The sequence below is a fragment of the Strongylocentrotus purpuratus genome, unplaced genomic scaffold (assembly GCF_000002235.5).
Source record: "Strongylocentrotus purpuratus isolate Spur 01 unplaced genomic scaffold, Spur_5.0 spur5_scaffold_1, whole genome shotgun sequence".
Taxonomy (NCBI): Eukaryota; Metazoa; Echinodermata; class Echinoidea; order Camarodonta; family Strongylocentrotidae; genus Strongylocentrotus; species Strongylocentrotus purpuratus.
Genome location: NW_022145594.1, coordinates 2523775 through 2544251, shown reverse-complemented (window position 1 = coordinate 2544251; position 20477 = coordinate 2523775). Strand labels below are relative to the sequence as shown.

General features: G+C 37.1%; 1 protein-coding gene across 7 annotated transcripts in view; it reads left to right on the top strand.

The window, feature by feature from the left end:
- LOC755739 (phospholipid transfer protein C2CD2L) overlaps positions 1–20477 on the top strand; it is an 84823-nt gene that overhangs the window by 31535 nt on the left and 32811 nt on the right. For 5 of the 7 annotated variants that reach the window (XM_030977487.1, XM_030977484.1, XM_030977489.1 and 2 more), the window contains exons 4-8: positions 10631–10741; positions 12381–12548; positions 13531–13648; positions 15995–16024; positions 19568–19715. In XM_030977487.1, the coding sequence (XP_030833347.1) occupies positions 10631–10741; positions 12381–12548; positions 13531–13648; positions 15995–16024; positions 19568–19715 (575 nt within the window). The remainder of the gene's footprint in view (positions 1–10630; positions 10742–12380; positions 12549–13530; positions 13649–15994; positions 16025–19567; positions 19716–20477) is intronic. The other 2 variants (XM_030977485.1, XM_030977486.1) reach the window with 2 other exon arrangements.

Below are 20477 nucleotides of genomic sequence, written 5' to 3'. Positions count from 1 at the left end.
GTCTATTCCCTAGGTGTGAGAAGGTCCCTCTGCATCACTCCTGTGGATCAAAGTCAAGAGCTTGATTTTAGAAACAATAAATCAGGGAGTCTACTCAGGTAGAAGCCATAGAGCCAGCCGTGCAGGCAGCCAGAGAGGCAGCTAGGCAGGCAGGCAGGCTATATTAGACATGCTAATGGGCATAGCGTGATGTGACTAGCTTTCATCAGCTCAAGCAAGCTTTACCAACGCTGCCTAGAAGCTTTAAAGCGAGTAGTCAATGTTTGAAAAAAAGTTGATTAAGTTGATTTCTGGTCATGCCTGTGAAATGCAGAATAAATAAAATGTTTAGAACTAATTTCGATAAGTTCTGTTACAGTATTGCACATAAAATGTGTGTAATTGTGAGGCTGTTAATCATCAACTTTATAACATAAAAACTTAGTTGTGCTGAAAATCACTTACAGGCACAGGCACCGCACATGGAGATGCATAAATGGGACTACATGTACACTTACATGTAGTATGTCCAAATGATATGTGCACTTTACTAAGCTCTTGGGAAGTTCAAAGAGATGTACATGTACATGTGTATAGTATACCAGTCTTCTCAAAAGGTACTGTACTTAATTACCATTTTTATATTGCTTGATGGCACCCCATAGTTTTATTTTAGTCACACCAAAGTAATTTTTGCATATCGGAAGTATTCTTCAAAATATGGTACGGTTGACAATAGTCACAATGGCCTTCTCTGGGAGAATTTTCCCTTGGTATTTTTTTTCTCTGAAGACCTGCCCCCGTTCTTTGTATTTGCACAAATACACCGACATGCAGTCGCCATTAGCATGAGGTACTATGTAATGTTTGCTAAACAAGCATGGAATATTATGACGAAGGCTGATATATTTGTTGAATACCCCCTAAGAGACGGGAATACAAACCATAGGCGGGCTTCGCCTGTGACTTGTCACTCTATCTGTTTAATGATCAGATGAATACAAACCATGGCGAGCTTCGAGCCTGTGACTTGTCACTCTACCTGTTTAACGATCAGACGTAAACAAATGGTGCAGTGTTCGTCATAGTCCAGGCTTCAAGATGGCGACACCAAGCTGTCGCATTCCTGGTGACATTTAGAGACACATTGATTTATCATTCTCTGCTCTATGCAGAGTTCAAGAGCATGAAGCTCTGTTCAGGTATGACGCGATAAACCAAGACAGTAATTTATGATGGCTTAAGTGGGTTTCGCTTCACCTTTCTGTACCTGTACATGTATGTTATAACACAGAGCTCAGTGATTATAAAGGGTAGGACCTTCGTTGAACGCAGTTGCTATTTATTTACACATAGATTTGGCAGGAATTTTTTTTGGCACCCGTTTTATACACCATATCTGAACAAACCGTAGGAGTTTGATGGAGATGTACAATGTAAGATGGAAGGTGCTGACCTTCTATGGAAGTCAGGTTTTATTACTAGTATCAAGCTTAACAGCTTCTTTAAGGGGATGAGCACATTGTCTTTTCCATTCTTAAATGGTCCACAGTTTCACTTTAAAAGTTTGAAGGTTGTTGTGTTGAATAAACTGTGGCGTTTTTTTGGCAGCGGTTTTATACACCATATCTGAACAAACCGTAGGAGTTTGATGTAGGTGTACGATGGAAGACGCTGACCTACTGTGGATGTCAGGTTTTATTTCTGGTATCACGCTTAACAGCTTCTTTAAGGGGATGAGCGCATCACTTTTTCAATCCTTAAATGGTCCACAATTTCACTTCCAAAGTTCAAAGGTTATTGTGTTGAATAAACTGTGGCGGTCTTTTGGCAGCGGTTTATTGCGCCGTAACTGAACAAAGCTTCAGAGTTAGATGCAGGAGTTTTACGGAAGGTGCTGGTCTACTGTGGATATCAGATAGTATAAAGCTTAACAGCTTCTTTATTAAAATGAATGAGCACATTGCCTTTTCCATCCTTAAATGGTTCCACTTTAAAGGATGCTGAGTTACATAAGTTGCAGCGATTAAATGTGCCATAACTGAACATGCTTTAGGAGTTAATAGATGTGGATGTATAAAGGAAAGAGCTGACCTACTGTGCATGTCAGGTTTTATTACTGGTATGAAGCTTGAGAGCTTCTCTAAAGGGATGAGCACAACGCTTGCCCATTCTCAAATAGTTCCATTGTAAAGAATGATACCTGCAGTAAATCAAATCAATTTTTAATGGGCAAAACTTAATTTTGTGTTTGTTTGTAGGATCCCACTTCAAGGAATGTTGTGTTTAATCACTAAGAATAATACATTGAAACAGAAGTCTTTTTTTTTTGCTGTTTGTTAATATTTTATTTAGAAAGGCCATGAATTGGTCCTTAAATTCCTTGAACTTCAAGACTTAGCTCTATGGCATGTAGCCTAGATGATTTACAGTGAGGATTCCTATTTAAGGAATGTTGAGCCAAACAGCAATGGGAATAATGTTTTAAATGGCCAAACTTAGCTTTTCCTTATTTTGATTAAAAAGGCCATGAGTAGTCATGAAATATTTAAAATGAATGAACTTGAGGGTTTCAGCTATATGACAAGCTATGCTGACTCCTCACTAAAATAATCCATAGCATAACCTTCAAGCTTTAACAAAAAGGGTTCTTGGAGAATATTTTTCTTGACTGTGAGGTCAAAAGGCTGGTAAACAGGAGTCTATATCGAGGGTTCAGTGACACAAAGATGTAACTCCATATTTTGCCAAAATGAGTATTTGTTATCAAAATGTTTTAGAAAATGTGGGCTTTCCACAAAAACTTAACTCCACCCAATACCCCATTGAAGTCAATGGCTAGTAAAACATAGAATTTAAACTCCTCAAGGCCCTAGTGCTCAGCGACACATAAACTACTATTTCTCAAAATGGCCAAAATGAAGTTACGTCTTGGTGTCACTGACCCCTTGATATCACTCTGTTTGATTGACAGGTTTATTCAGGATCAGCATTTAATAAACCTTGACCTTTGACCTTGTGAATTATTTCTGACTGGTTGTAAAGCGAACCAGTCAGCATCAGTAGTAGATATGAACCTACTCACAGCCTGTTCACACTTTAGCAAATTATACAAAACTCGTTTACAGAAACGCTGTATAAGGAATCATTGTACAGTGAAAGAAGCGTACAAGCTATATAAGAACGTAAAGAAAAAACAAACCAAAACAATTATTGCTGGCTTTGCCACACTTTCCCTATAGGTATTTGTCTCCATCAGTGCTACGTCTTATGAAGAGTTGCGATTGATCCAAATCATACACAAGTTCTCTAATTAATCACAATTTTGCAGTCCCCTATCTCTTATATACATATTTGGGATTGATATCAAGATATCAATCACAAATAAGTTGTGATTAATCACAACTCTTTATTAGATGGGCCCTGATGGCATGGTCTAATACAAATATTTGATACAAGTAACTGTAAAAAGATGACTCTAAACTACTTAGATATCTTTTTTTGTTGTTTATTGATGTTTTCACAGTTAAAGTGAGATTCTCAACCCAAAATAGATATCAGTTAAAGGAGACGAGGGCATTAACTCTATGTAATGTTATCTCTGCCTACACCCATTTTACTCTCAGCTGATAGTGTAGATTATGCAGGTTAAAGCAAGGTTAAAGTAATTACCCCACCATACACAGATTGTATTTAATCCAAACAACATACCTATCATGTTTGTTTATCAACATGTTTGAATGAGTCGTGTAAGATGCTCCCTTAGACAAGACATTCATGTATAATAGGCCTGTCCTTATCAGCTTGAGATTGCCAAATATCCCGCTATTTCAATTATCCTGATCCCAAATTATCCAGTTAATTTGCGTCTTCATCAGCCCAAAGTTTCAAATAGCGGGATATTTGGGCGAGATAATCATCCCAATATATCTTGGGCTAGTTTGCAAGATATCCCGATATTTCTCTGGTGCGTCCTCAGACTCCTCACCAGCCCGAAGACTCGCACTATCCGCGAACGCTGAGCAAAATATCTTGAGCTAATATCTTGAGTTTTCATGCTCCAGTTTCAAGGTTAGAGGTCGAGTCTCAAGCTGATGAAGTTGCGATTCCCAAATCAGAAAAAGCGGGCTATTTAGCAATCTTGAGCTGATGAGGACAGGCCTTTATGTGTAGCCATTTGTGAGTAGATGAGAAGGTGATATTGAATTAAGTCACCAACTGTTTAAAGGCTGTTACCTATGACTTATATCTCAGCAGCAGCGGCATAGCATCGGTCCAACAAGTAAGGGGGTTCTGGTGTCATGGGAGGGGGGGGGGGGCTTAATTCTTAGTCAGTAAATGAAATGCAAGAGAATAATCCCGTCAAGTTGGGCGGGTGGGTGGAGAGGGGTATAAAGATAGAGAGGGGTGATGTGGAAGGGAGTCGTATCATCTGCCCCTTCATGTTGCCTTTCTCTTTCTCCCCTATGTATCTTGGTCCTGATTTTGCCATTTGAGGGGGTGGGGGGGGGGGGGGGGGGGGTAAATGCACCCATGCCCTGCAGCTATGCCACTGTAATGACCTAGTTGTGGGGGCAACCAAGTGTGCAGATGAAATAATTTGATATCAAAGAACGTGTGCTCTAGAGATGACTGCTGGTGAGCTGCAGGAGCTAAACAGGTATATGAAGAGTCAGGTGGGGAAGGGGTAGAAAGAGGGGGAGGAGTAGAGAGAGAGAGAGAAAGAGAGGAGGTGGAGAAAGAGTGAAGGGGAGAAGGAGCAGGGGGGGGGGGAGGGAGGGGAGAAATAGAGAGAGGAGGGGGGAGAGAGAAGGAGATAAAGGGATAACGTGCTGCAAGAAGGATGTGGAGGAGGGAGGGAGGAGAGAGAGAGAGAGGGGTTGGGGAGAGGGGGAGGAGTAGAGAGAGAGAGAGAGAGAGAAAGAGTGGAGGGGAGAAAGAGGGGGTAACTAGAGGGGGAGGGGTAGAGAAAGAGAGGGAGAGATAAAGGGATAGAGTGCTGCAACAGGGATGTGGGGGAGGAAGGGAGGAGAAAGAGAGAGAGAGAGAGAAAGAGAGAGAGAGAGAGAGAGAGAGAGAGAGAGGAGAGATGGGGGGGGGGGGGGGTTAGAAAGTCAGTAAGAAAGGTACAAGTTTAAGACATGGGGAGAGGTCAGAGAAGGGGAGGGGCAGAGAAGGGAGGTACGCTGATGCACAATTTTTATCATATTTACTTCATTATAGATTAAAAACTCAGAAAATAGTTTTAAGATGCTTACTTTTTATATTGAAGTTTTCATGAAAGTTACGCTGTGAGGATTTAATGTGCAGGTTGGTTAGTGAGTAATTGGAATACGTCATACTCATGTACAGTGCCTGAGCGTGGGGTGTGAAGTCATTTATCTAATGATTGCCTGTGGAATGTATTGCTCCTAATTGGAGGGAATGCTAGATTCCCAGTCCATGTGTAGTATGTGGTTGGAGGCTACTAAATTATCATGCACATACTATACTACCGACACATACTTAAAGATAAACTTGAGTTCTGGTAAAAAAAGAAAATGAATTCTCACAGAATCTAACGAAACTTACACTGAATGTTCAAGATTACAAATAAATGTCATGTGCCAAACAATACTTACATGCTATATGATCAACTTTTTCTGATCCATTCCACACCTTTTCTTTCACAGTGCAATCGCATTACCAGAACTCACCTTTATCTTTAATACTTAGGTACCTACATGTATATGCTGTTTGGTATACTAAGCTACTGAGCGAGGTTTAATTATACTCAAATATTACAAAAGACAAAACAGCGAGAGGAGGGTGCAGAAAGATAGGGCAAGATGAAGAGAGAGACAGAGAGACAGAGATTGAGAGACAGAAGGAGGAGTATGGTGGGAGCGAAAGAAAGAAAGAAGAGATGTAGAATCATATAGGATGGCCAATCACACAGTATGTTTCTGTGCCCAAGGCATGTTTACAGTGTGAATCATATTCAGTAATTTGATACTGACTCGGCCAGGCTAAGGAGGAATTGCAGGAACGCGAAGCCATCTAGCGCTTACCTGCAAACCTCAATGAGCAGTCTGTATGCCCGCCTGCCTGCCTTCCCCATGGTTTCGTTCTTCAAGCTGACAAAGAGATGATTAATAATGCACCTTCTTCAGAATATTAGTATTTAGAATGAAAACACCTCACTGAAATATTATTAAACCTCTCTCTCCCATTATCTCTCATTCTCTCTCTCTCACGCACACATAGACACACTGCCCAATCCACCTCCATCGCTCAAGATTTGTCACCCCTTTATTTAATCTCTCCCCTCTCTCTCTCTCTTTCTTTCTATCTCTTTCCCCCTCTCTCTTTCTCTCTCTCTCTTCCTCTCTCTCTAACACACACCCATCCACACACACACATCCACACCCAAATGCACAATCTTCAAGCTTAGGAATGGAAGAGATGATGAAAATTCATGGAAAAGCTTTTTGGAATATTTAAAGATAAAACACAGAATCTAAATAAATACAAGATCTCTTTCTTATCTCCTTTTTACTCTCATTCCTCTCCCTCTATTTCTCCTCCACACACCCACACACTCACCCACGGTACTGCCCAATTATACAAGGATGTGTGATAGCCTTTAAACTTGAAGTCCAACCTGACATGAAATTATAAAAAAAATAACATAAAAGAAAAGTCAATGATATGATAACTACTTATTGGTAACTCTTTGATTTCTTTTGGAAGCTGAAGAATCGATAAAAATGAATTGATTGTTAATTTTTGTTTCTATTATTTTTGGTCAGAATTCATTCATATTTTCATCAGTGTACCGGTACTTCTCTCATTTTTCTGCTTTCCTCTAGAGTTATTTGCTATCGAGATTGGTTTCCCTTTAAAAACACACCGTGTGGGTTAATGTGGTCGTTATAATCCAGCAGTATTATCGAACCTCTACATCAAGGGCTATCAAGTGTGGTTAGATGGATTTTCAATGCAAGGCGATTTCATCCCTCCTAATCCACAGATTCAGTGGTAAGGGGGAGGGGGGGGGGGGGTGGTAGTGGAGGTTGATGTACTAAAACACTTTGCATGCTATCACAGGCATATATGGCAGATGAGGGGGTGTAGACCTGAGGAATTTCTCTTTTTAATAGCGCAATTATCTGATTATGCAATCAGAATGGTAGTCTCCATGAAATGTTTGTATCTTTAAAGGTAATGCAAAGTTTCAGGAAATTTTGAAAATTGGATTGATAGTAGTTCTTTAAAATGTTGATATATTTGGATGCCCCAGTGGATGTATTATAAGCCCCTTAAACACTTCTGCTTTCGAAAAATTGAATGATAAAAAATTTACTGGTAATCCTGGTAAATTTCAAATATTTCAAATCGCGCCTACATGGTCGCTGCGATCATGAAATTCTCAGAATATGCAGTTCTGATATATAACACGAGTAGCAAATTGGTCGATTGTAGTTAAGAAACATTGTTTTAGACCTAAAGTAATATCAGTCTAAGGCCATTTCATGGTTGCTGCGATCACAAAATTCTCAGAATATGCAGTTCTGATATATATAACACGAGTAGCAAATTGGTCGATTGTAGTTAAGAAACATTGTTTTAGAGCTAAAGTAGTATCAGTCTTGAGAGATCAATATACAAAAAAAAAAATTATTATTTATAATTTCATTACTTTAGAATCGATTTCAACCGCGACAACGATCACTGAATATTGGAAAATCGCATAGGCTTCTAATAATTATGTTCATTTGAACCAAATTCATGATCCCTTACCAATTCTTTGTGATACCTTTAAAGGTACTACAAAGTGTTGGTATTGGGTCATGAATTTGGTCCAAATGAACATATTGGAAACATATGCGATCCTACAATATTCAGTGAACGTTGTCCCGGTTGAAATCGAGTCTAAAGTTATGAAATTGTAAATAATAAGCTCTTTATGATGTATAGCTCCCTCTCAAGTTCAAGGTATTAATTATGCTATAAAACAATGTTTCTTGACTAAAATCGACCGATTAGCTATTCCTGTTGGGAAATTTTATATCTCAACTACATATTCTGAGATTTTCATGGTCGCAGCTACCATTGAACGGCCGTACGCGATATTTGATTTTTTTGAAAATTTACCGGGAGCACCGGTAAATTGCTATATTCAATTTTTCTCGAAAGCAGACGTGTTTTAGAGGCTAAATTTCCCAGCGCTTGTAATACACTCACAGGGGCATCCAAATATATCACAATTGTAAAGAATCATTATCCACCCAATTTTCAAAATTTCCCAAAACTTTGTATTACCTTTAAGTATACCAGTACTTAGATGATGAACTTCCATTGACACTGATTCTATGCCATGGGGGTATGGGTGAGGGAAGAGGGGGGGGGGGGGAACTACATGTACAATGTTAACACTTTGCCTTCAGTACATGTTTTTGTTGTATACCCAACCCAAGATGATTTATACAGGCAGTAGGGTAGTCTACTTTTTGTTTGTATTTGCCGCTATAAGAAAGTGTCAAAGTTTGATATTTTGTTTATGATTAAATATTTAAAAACCCTAATTGATATTTAAGAAAAAATCCACACCTCCCCCCCCCCCCCCCTTAGTGAAATTGTGCCCTTATTGTTTACAATTCATGCTTTCAACGTTTGTTGTAGCCCTACAACTTAAAGGCAGCCCCATTTCTCTTTTAGCACGTACACAGTCAGATTAATTCTTTCCCTTTTGATTAAAAATTCTATTGTTGGCTTAATTAACTATGAGAATACCGATTAGTTTGTATTTTTACTGTTTATATGCTTATGTATTTATCTATTTCGTTTATTACTGCTGTTATTTGTTTTGTTCTCACTAAACAGGGCCTCATGGAAGACCACCTAATTGGTGATATGCACCCTGTATTTAAAATTTATTATTTAACAGCTCTGCACTTGATCTCTGTCATGTACATGTAGATGCAAGTGAAAACATATTCTGTAGTAACTATGTTTCTGAAGCTACAGTGCAACAGTGTGTGATCACAAGACTGTGTTACTTCTAATATATTCAGTGCATTCACTAGGCTAAGGTCACACGCTACGGTTACGTGCTCTAGGTGCAACTATATAGCCAGGGTATGAATTCCTAAGAGTTAAATTATGTCTTTATTTAGCCTCATCTATTCATGAATTCCAATTCTATTCATTTTCAAGTTCACTTCGAGGACAGGCATTTTATTCTACAGGGAAGTTAGATTTTTGATGGTATACAGTCTTTTCTCAAGGCACAATATGTTTTAGATGCTCTAAAAGTACCGTATTGCCAAGCGCTTCTACATAATAATTATACCACACTTTTGTAATTCACTGTTTTTATTCCCTTCTCTTTTCTCTCTCATTACATCCTTATTTCTCTTGCCTCTCTATATCACTGTACTCTTTCTTTTTAATTGTCATGAAAATGTACAGGTTTAGATGTATTTTGTTTGTCTTTGTATTATTAATATATTTTTGGTATTTTTGCAAGTGGTCTTCAAAGAACAGGAATGCCTGTTTTCGCTGTGTGTACTACAAGTCTTTTGTTCTTGTCGTATTTTCAACGTAATTGTTGTATATGTACTTGTGTCTTTGTTAAATGTGCTTTGCTAGTTTAAGAGCATAACATGAGGAACCATGCAAAGTCATTGTGGATTTGCGTACCGGTACTCGACATCAAATGATGTCATCAAGTTGATAGATAGTTTTTAGGCTGACAACTTCTAATTTTAAAAAACTTTAGATTTTGAGTTTTTCAGAGAGCTGTTATTCCTCTGTCTGACACTAACACACACACACACAAAGTGATATCATTGTAATCTACGACTTAAAAGCTTTCTGTTGATATATAATTCATCTACCGGTATTTAATTGTTCACGTTCAACAGGGTCTTAAAAATAACAAACACAGAATACTATTTGTGAGAAGGCCGTAGCCACCACTGAATGTCCATGTATATCTGTTGCATTTCCTCTGTAGATTATGTCTGTCTGGAGCCAAAAAGGCCTTACCTCTGTGTTTATGTGCATGATTTAATGCCCCTCTGCCTCTAAACACGCAACACATACACTGATCATGGTGTTTAATGAGCCTTGTGGTTGTGGTAATTTGCTCTCTGTGCAACCATAAATTCAACCACGAAAACCACAATACGCTGCAAGAAAACAAAAGCACAATTGTGAATTATTACCTTTATTTGTTTAATCAAAAGGTGAAATTTCTGAACTTCTACTCAATGTATAACTTATTTACTTTGTCTACTGAACCTTTAATTTGCGGTTGATTTATGCCCATTATGTATAACAGGTAAAGACGTGAAAGTGGTAAAATGCTATGGAAAAAAAAGGTGCTGCAATACATGTAGATAAAATAAAGTGTGGCAATACTCTCAAGTTCATATTCATGAATTTAAAGCATTGTCACTTTAAAAAGCTACCGGTTACTGAATTTTCAGAACCTCTGCTTACCGGTAACATATATTTAATTTTGCATTTGAAATGTCATCAACAAATTATAGATGCCAGAGTTTTACCTTCAATTTCAATTTATAAACCTACATGAAAAGCGACTCTGTGTTAAATATGTCATACAAGGAAGTCTTCAAGATTTTTTTATTTATTTTCCTTTTAGGTTCGTTGTCAGGTGCGAGGACTGGGAGAAGAATGGCACCTTGCGGCTAACTGGGAAAGAAGACCAGACCTTCAACTTAACATCAAACCACAGAAGAACTCCAACACAAGGGTATGTCAATAGGCCTGTCCTTATCAGCTTGAGATTGCTAAATAGCCCGCTATTTCTAATTTGGGAAATAAGTTACAAATCGCGTCTTCATCAGCTCGAGATTCGACCTTAAAACTTGAAACTTGAGCTCGAGATATTTTGCTCAGCGCTCGTGCATAGTGCAAGTCTTTTTGGGCTGGTGAAGACGGACCGGACAAATAGCGGGATATTTTGCAAACAAGCCCAATATATCTTGGGATGATTATCAGGACCACATATCCCGCTAATTGCAACTTCGTGCTGATGAAGACGCAAATTAACTGGATAATTTGCATTTAGGATAGTTCAAATAGCAGGATATTTGGCAATCTCGAGCTGATGGAGACAGGCCTAGTAAGATTTCAATGAAATGAAGAATTATGTACTGTAGCAAGGAAGAAAGTACTGTACTGTAGAAAGGAAGATTAGGCATTGAAATCTCAAAGAAATATTTCACGCAGAAAAAGAGGTAAATTGCATTGCCTTCAGAAGAGTTATATTTCAGCCTCCAGTTTATTGACAACATTTTGCAAAAAAAAGATTTTAAGAAAAGGGAATAAGGAGAGCAGGAGTCATACATTCTACTTGAAGTTTGAGTCTATTTACTCTTAAAATTGTATCTCTATTTATTATTATATACCTCACTTAAGAAATCCAGCCATCTGATTGGTCGAATTGCATTCATAAACTTCAACTGTTCCTGTAAAATTCTCGGTAACCATGCATAAAACATTTCAATATTTTTAATAACCATGGTTATTAAAAAAAGTTGGTCAGCCTCCATGGTTACCCCATAGGTTTACATGTTCAAAAAAGGTTTGAGCGATGGAGGATGCCGTATGTGTGCGAAGGATTGGTCGGTAATTTCAATACAATTGAATCTCGATCGATCTTACCGACAATTTTATCTTGCATTGTTGACATGAAGACGAAAATAAACTTCCAAAACAAAAAAACAACATCTGCCGATAGATCTTGATCTAAGTTCGTGCCAATATGCATTGCAAAAGTAAAAGAAGAGTCCGTATATGGAGCTTTTGCGAAGCATTCATCACACGCGAAGCCGGTTTCAATCCATTTTAATGTATATATTGGAGAAAACTACCAAGCATGTTAACGGCGGGCCATAGCCGCGTGGTCTAAGCGTTGGTTTTCGATACACCTCTTGTTGTACGCAAGGGTTCGAATCCCGTCTTCGACAAATTGATAAATATTTTTAATTTTTCATTTTTTAGTCTATTTTTTTTCGGCATATAAAAGTATTAATGACTGCTTTAATATTCGAGAAATAGTTGTTTTCATACGCTCTCGGGAAGGTTACAATTGGGCTATTCCCCTCGGCAAGCCTCGGGGAATAGCACAATTCTAACCTTCCCTTGAGCGTAATAAAACAACTATTTCTCTCAAAGCAGTCATTAATACTATACTATTAATAAAAAATAAAAAAAACAACATTATATGGTCATTTATATAGCGCTGGTACCCGTCAGGTTCTGACGCTTTGGCGCTTTACACATATTACATTTGTTCTTGTTATTGTTATGAATTTAATTATAATTATTATGGTTATTATTATTATCATTATTAATGTTAACAATTTTTTAATAATCTTCTTATGCAGCAGAATGATGGAGTTGACCTTGTCGTTGTGGAGGAGATTCTCCGCAATGCCATCATGGCTGCCACCTTTAACCTGTCGCTGCCCATGAGGTCCCTCCCCAGAGAGATCATAACTGCCACCAATGCCATCCATACGAACACAGCCAGACAGCCGACGTATCCTTCCATGGTATGAGCTTGATACAAGAGAAATGATGGTTTTCTCTTTGTTATAGGACTTAATGTCATTTCTTTTACCAGTAAATTTTTCTTTTGTTCCTAAGTATACAAAGTTCTGTTTTACCCCAAAATGTCAATTTTTCCCCTTTTTTTCTTCTATTATTAATTTATTAATTCTTCTATTATTAATTAATTAATTAATTAGTTATTATTATTATGTATTATTATAACAAAACAATTATTTACACCCCTTTGAAAATGGTGTTGTAAGGATTTTAAAAAAATAGTACAGGTCCAATAAAACATCCTTGTGGCACCCCATATCGATTATGAAGGTCTCAGATTCATTGCTGTACATGAGGGTGCTATCTAGAGAGATCATAATTGCTACCAGTCCTATCCATATGAACACAGCCAGACCAACATATCCTTTCATGGACCTATGAATCTATTTGATCTATTTTTTGAAGTGTCAATGATTCTGTGGCTTTATCAATGTCCCCCCCCCTCCCCTCACCCCCATTCTTGGTTGTTTTTTCATTGACCTTGGTTTTTAGGAAATCTTTAAATATGTACAATAGGTCCAACAAAAGATTCTTGTGGCCCCCCTATAAGGCGTGAGATTTCTTGCTGTTGTATTTAATTTCTTGCCGCCCATTTTGTTCTTTTTAATGGAATAGTACCTACAAAAAAATGCAAAAGTTTTGTAGTGACTTGACCTTAGATTCCCTAAAGTTTAATGTAAGGCTTGTGCCATTATTGGATTACTTACATGTATATAAGGTTTGAGTTTTTTAATTCACCACTCTAAAAAATGATCAGCATCCAGTACTGGTCATCCTTTCGATATGCAAATATTATAATTCATTACAGTTTACAGTTGTTTTCTTAAATCAAAAGGACATCTAGACAGTTGTGATACCAGTAATCATCTGTAATATTCTTTATTATTAATACTTCTGTTTCATTTTTCTTCTGTTTCGTTACCACAGAGTAACAACACCAATCGAATGCCTCAGCATGTACACCATGCCCCCATCGTACCCTCCAGTACCAACCACGTGTCATCTAAACCGCCTACCATGGCAGAAACGCGCCTCTTAGTCAAAGGTAAACAGGGCTCGCTATTACAATTACATTATAGGGTAACATCCAAAGCGCATTCACACTGACATTGGAGCTATGATTCACTTTCTCAAAGGTGAACAGGGCCTTGCTACAGTATGCAGCAGTGATATACTGTAAGATTTATACTAGACACTGCATTCACACTGCCATGAGCCTCTAATGCTTCAGTCAAACCTTTGCGTATTTAGCTTGCGTATTGCTGCATATTTATGGCAATAGAATTCTTGATATCAAGAAATAAAATTCTTGATATCAAGAATTACCATTGCTTTACAACAGAAAAAAAATCATTTCTTGATATCAAGAATTCATTTTCTGATACTAAGAAATAGGATTAAATGTTAAAATGGCTTGCCATAAATACGCAGCAATACGCAAGCCAAATAAGGCAAAGGTGTGACTGAAGCATTAGTCAAGTACATGTAGAATGGTTACATGTTCAAATTTATTTATGGCAGCGTTGTCAAACTTTACCTTGTATATTGCGTTCACACAATCATGTCACATTGTTCCTCTTAAAGGGATCCGGTAACTTTGTCTCATGCTGCAATGATAATTATAAACCTTGAGGTCAGTTAGGAACCCCATGACTTTTACAAGCCGATCGCCTGTCTGATTTTCAAGACATCTATGATTGGAATTACAAATTTTGAAGACCGTTTGCTAAACGGTTTTCATAACACTACAGTCTATTGGGGAAAACGAGTATGGTAAAACCAGTCACTCAAACAATTTTACTTTTTTGAGGCACTTCTTGATCATTTTTTTAGAACTTCAATATTCCACCATATCTCAGACAATGATAACAAGTAGGGCCGTGTATCTGATATTTAACATTGTTAAACGATCCCTTTAAATGAAAGTAAGCAGGGCTGTCTATGATAGCAGCGATATAGTGTCAAAATTAGACCTTGTTCATGCTGCTGTTGCAGAGAAACATGTCACTGGAACAGGGGCTGTCATTGGCAGCAGTGACATGGGCAGTAACATTGATGTCATATTCATGAGATCTGAGAAATGTTTTTAAATGTGGCTCCTTTTGTGCCAGACTTCAGAGTGAGCTTTAGATTGAGACCATGGGGGTGTTTCACAAGGATCCTAAGTTGAACTTATCTCTAAGTTGGACTTAACAATTATGGAAAGCCGTTAGCATCTGTGAAAATAAAATGTTGACTCAAATCTGTTATATTTTATATTATCAAAGAGATTTCATGTTCTTGATGTGGAATTTATAAAAAGTCTAAAATACTTGAATCTCACTTTTGAATATATTTTATTTTAAGGCTACAAATGGCTCTCCATAAATTTTAAGTCTAACCTAGAGTTAAGTTCGACTTTAGGATCTTTGTGAAACACCCCATATGTACCTGCCACATATTATAAACCTTGGATATAAAAAGAAGAACTAGTGACTCAAAAATTTGGTGTGTTTCTGTTGAAACCCATCTTGAATAATTATCATGCTGTTAATGAGAATAAAATATATCATTGTCCTTCAAAGTTAACCCTCCCTGTACCGTGCATGAGCTCAAAATCCATCCAAGAATTTCAGTGATGAACTCTGTGACTTTGAACAAATGTATTATACTGGTATGTTATCTTTAAAATTAGATACTTCTTGTGCCTTTATGATTTCGGTCATTGATGAATGCTCATTGAAGCAAATCATTATTCTTTTCAGTGACACCCGATACAATCCCTTGCATTGAAGTCCAAAATTGAAGGCCAATTAATTAATAGCATTTCAAAAGCATGCATTCCTTGTTATTCAGCTGTGAACTTGTGGGAACTATTAATTTGTTTTCTTCTCAAGTATGCCTGTATTTTATCAGTTAGAAGCTACACGTGTAGTCCCGTTTATTAACTTTCAAAGCATCCAAGATGTACATGTTTGTGTATGTATGCTCTTAAAGGCAATTTCATGCAATATATTTGGTTCAACATTTATTCATTTATTGAAACTAAAAGTGCAAACCTCTTGATATGAGCATTGACTAATACAGTCGAACCTGCTTTGACCACCTGTATACAAAGACCACCCTTTTTGGTTTCCTTTGAAAATGGGTTTCTCATTGAAACATGTACTAAAGGGACCTGCCTGCTTGTCTACAAAGACCACTTTTTGTGTTTCCCTTGGGCTGGTTTGTCCGTAGTAATTTCTTGTATCACTAATATACATGTAATTGAATTATCATATCAAGCTATTTTTCATTTTTTAAAGATAAAATTAATGGACTTACTTAATACTAATGCAGTATAGGACACATACATTGAATTATAATTATAAATCATAGATAATTTGTATAATTTGTTTCATGTTACTTAAAGCCCCCTCTAACATGTGCCTTGTGGTCAAAGGTGAGTCCATTAATCAATTAATTATTCTTATTATTTATTCATTCACTTATTAATTTATTTGTTAGTTTTTTTATTTGTTTGTTTTGTTTACTTGATTATTGATTAATTAATCATTTCATTTGATAATTTATTTATTTATTTTTTTTTTTTACTTATTTATTAATTAATTAACTAATTCAATTTAATTTATTTATATATATATATTTGTTTGTTTCTTTATATATTTACTTATTTTCTTATGATTCTAATTTTTTTGCAATGTCACTTTGATCTGCCCTCTTATTTCACTTTCTGTATTCTTCACCTCAGTTTTGTATGCTCACCTGCAGTAGCAGAACACCTGAGAGTAGCACTCCGATTAATATTCATTTATTTTCATGTTGGGATGAAGAAAAAAAAAGTATAATCTTCACTATTCAAGCATATATAATCAGATATCCATACCTGCCAACCACCCCGATTTAGGCGGAGTTCCTCCGCATTTTTCATACCAACTCCGAATTCCGAATGCATGCCTCAAAACTCCGATTTTTTTTTTTTAATTTAATTTTTTTTTTTTTTTTTATTTTTTTTTTTATTTTTTTTTAGAGTGTAATGCACTTGGAGAGTATATAACTATTATGTTTGTATTTCGAAATGTAAAGCGCCTTGAGCATGTTCATGTAAAGGTGCTCAATAAATACCAATATGTATGTATGTATGTATAAGACTAAAGCATAACACAACATCCGCGCTCGCGCTCATAGAAGATATACACAGCGCAGCTCGAACGTGATCGTTAGTTCCCCCCCCCCCAATCTACGGGCTACTACCCCAATCCTTTGGTGCTTTGCGACCTCGTAGTCCATCCAGAAAAATTTACTCCTAATTTCTCTTGTCTCAGGTTGGCAGGTATGGATATCTGAAGTGGTAGGATCATGAAAACGCAAAAGTGGCTTGTTAAAAATGATCCTCACAAAATATGAAAAAAATAAACCAAAGCGGACGTATGGATGCCCCCCTACAAATATGCCCCCCTTCACTAAATTCATAAGTAGATTTAAAAAAGGGGGAAAAGAAAGTGAAAGTAGAAAGTGAAATTTGAAAATATGAAATGAAGATGATAGGACTCACTCCCAATCCCTTTACTCACTCTGTGACCATTGCTCTTGAAATCCTTCCACCTAAAATTCCAATGCCCCCCTTTACCTTCACTCCCCTCCTACTCCCCCTCCTCCTCCCCCTCCCCTCCCCTCCCCTTCCCCTCATGACAAGCAATACTACCAAGTGAAAGCTTCACCACAGATAATTCTCATTTCATTTTGTTTATTTCCATTTCCAACAAAATACATAAAGTACATGGGATTGCATTGTACATAGTAAAACAATGAAACTTAACAATATATTTGTAATTGGTCCACAGTGTATACAACAGGCATATAAAACAGGTGCTCCATGCTAGGTTTAGTTCTTTGTAGTTTTACCCTATCAATCCCTTAATTAATTCCCTATGGGGACCGAATGGTTCCATTTGTTGATTGGCTGTTGATTGGCTCATTACAAAATCACAAAAATACATGTCAAATGGCTGTATACATTAAATCCATTCTAAAGTGTCGGGAGCCCCAAATTCATCCAAAAAAAATTGATGGCAAAATTTCAATTAAATTGTATCATAATGTGAAAGGGAATGCAATTTAAGACACACTACTGCAAAGATTCCACCCCCCCCCCCCAATAAAAAAAAAAGTTGTGTTCGAAGACAAATATTGACGAAAGAATTCATAATTTGGGGGTTTCTGTTGTATGCCGAAAACCTACATTTTGTATTCTTTCATCAAAATTCGACTTCAAACACATTTGTTTAAAAATTCATGTCACATTATGATACAATTTAAGTGAAATGTTGCAATCAAATATTTGGTGCTCCCAACACTTTAGAGGGGCTTTAATGTACACAATTCACCTAGAGGAACACCCCACTTACTATACCATGTAATGCACAATCCAAACATTGCATGGACACTGTTTACACTAGGTTGTGTAAATGTTAGGTGTTAGAGAGTAGAGGCTAAGAGGAGGTCCACCAACATTCTGGGGGGTGTTTCACAAAGATCCCAAGTTGAACTTATCTCTAAGTGGGACTTAAAAATTATGGAAAGCCGTTAGCATCTATGAAAATATTTTGTAAAAGTTATTTTAAAAGGCATAAAATGTTGATTCAAATCTTTCATATTTTCTATTATAAAGGAGATTTTATGTTCTTAGTGTGGAATTTATAAAAAGTCTAAAATACTTGAATTTTCACTTTTGAACATATTTTATTTTAAGGCTACAAATGGCTCTCCTTAATTTTTAAGTCCAAATTGGAGTTAAGTTTGACTTAGGATCTTTGTTAAACACCCCAAGGTGTTTCTTCTCTTCTTATTTTGTCGAACACATCACTAGAGCTGCATTTATACACGTAGCGCTACTCTGTAGTACTATCATAATTCTCTTGCTGTTTAGATCTTATTGCATTGAAACAAAAATTGTAGTTTTATACCTTTCCACGAAAAACAACACATTCATTTCTTCGCAAGCTAGAAGGATGCAATGAGTGAAACTATACATGTAGGTACTTATTTTGCAGACCAGCTTAGCCCAACATTATAAATTACTTGAGTAGAGCATAAAATGTGTTATATACATTTAGTAGAATGAACAACACAATGACTTTTAGGTGCAAGCAAGACACAAGCAATCTCAGTGATTTTATGCACCGTCAGATGGTTTTATTGTGCCATGAGGGAATTGTACAACATGCATATATTGCCATCTGTAAGCCTCTGTGACAAAAAGTCAACTGAATAATACTATCCATAGTGCCAGTATTCTCGCGAGGATGACTTTTAGATTTTATCAGGTATTGAAGTGGTTTTGTACAGTATAGGCTAGCTGAATCTTTTTCATATCCATATTCAGCTAGCAGCGTAGCCAGCCTAGCTCTTCTTTCATGATACTGTGCTCTTATTCTGCAATTTTTTACTCTGCTGATATCCTCTTTTTGTGCAATGTTGCATATATCGCATTTCATGTATTTTGTAATTCTTGTAGTACCGGTAGTAACAATATATTGAGAGACTTTAAATTACATTAAATTTCTTAATGCGCTGTTCATGTACATGTATGATAAAACTTTTTAAGTGCCAAAGGGGATTTACACCTCACAAATTCAATGAAGATTTAGCGTTGAGTCAGTTTGTGTTGGAAATTGATGACGTAGCATACCAAAGCATACAGTTAAACCTATCTTAGTGGCGCCATGTCTGTAGTGGCCATGTATATTGTCTTTCCTCAAGAGAAAAATATGTGTTGTAGAACCTGTCTACAGTGGTCAATATTCCTGTTTCCTTTTGTGGCCTGTATAGACAGGTTCCGCTGTATTTTTTAGAACCATTAGAAACGCCAAAGATATGGATGTATATTATTCTGTATGAACAGTGATCACATCAGACCATAAACATGGATCGCTGTTTATAATCATTCCCTGTTTTCTATTTTATTTTTCTGTCTGTTTTTTAGTGATCAAAGCCAACGGTCTTTTGGTTAGGAGCGGAGGAAGCAGCAGCGACCCATACTGCATCGCCATGCTTGATCACCCGCCACAGAGATACAAGACTAACACCATCGTCAACACCACCAATCCATTCTGGGATGAACACTTCTTGTTGTAAGTTACTATCGACGTGATGATGATAATAGGGATAGTGGTGATGTCAGTTGTGGTGATGATGGCCATGATTATGATGCTAGTAGGATGTTAGTACTTGTCATTCTTTTGTTGGTGGTGATGATGATGGTGGTAGTGGTTTAATATCAGTGATGATGATAGTGGGGATGATGGTGGTGATGATGATCACCCTCCTCAGAGATACAAGACCAACACCATCGTCAACACCACCAATCCATTCTGGGACGAACACTTCTTGTTTTAAGTTACTATGGTGATGATGATGATGATGGTGGTGGAGGTGGTGGTAGTGGTGGTTTAATATCAGTGATGATGATGATCAACCATCGCAGAGATACAAGGCCAACACCATTATCAATACCACCAATCCATTCTGGGATGAACACTTCTTGTTGTAAGTTACTATGGTGATGATGATGATGATGGGGATAGCAGTGATGTCAGTTGTGGGAATGACGGCAATGATTATAATGATAGTAAGATGTTAATGCTTGTTATTCATTTGTTGGTGATGATGATGATGATGGTGGAGGTGGTGGTGGTGGTAGTGATGGTTTAATATCACTGATGATGATGATGATGATGATGATGATGATGATGATGATGGTGATCAACCACCATAGAGATACAAGACCAGCACCATCGTCAACACCACCAATCCATTCTGGGATGAACACTTCTTGTTGTAAGTTACTATCAACATGATGATGATGATGATGATGATGATGATGATGATGATGA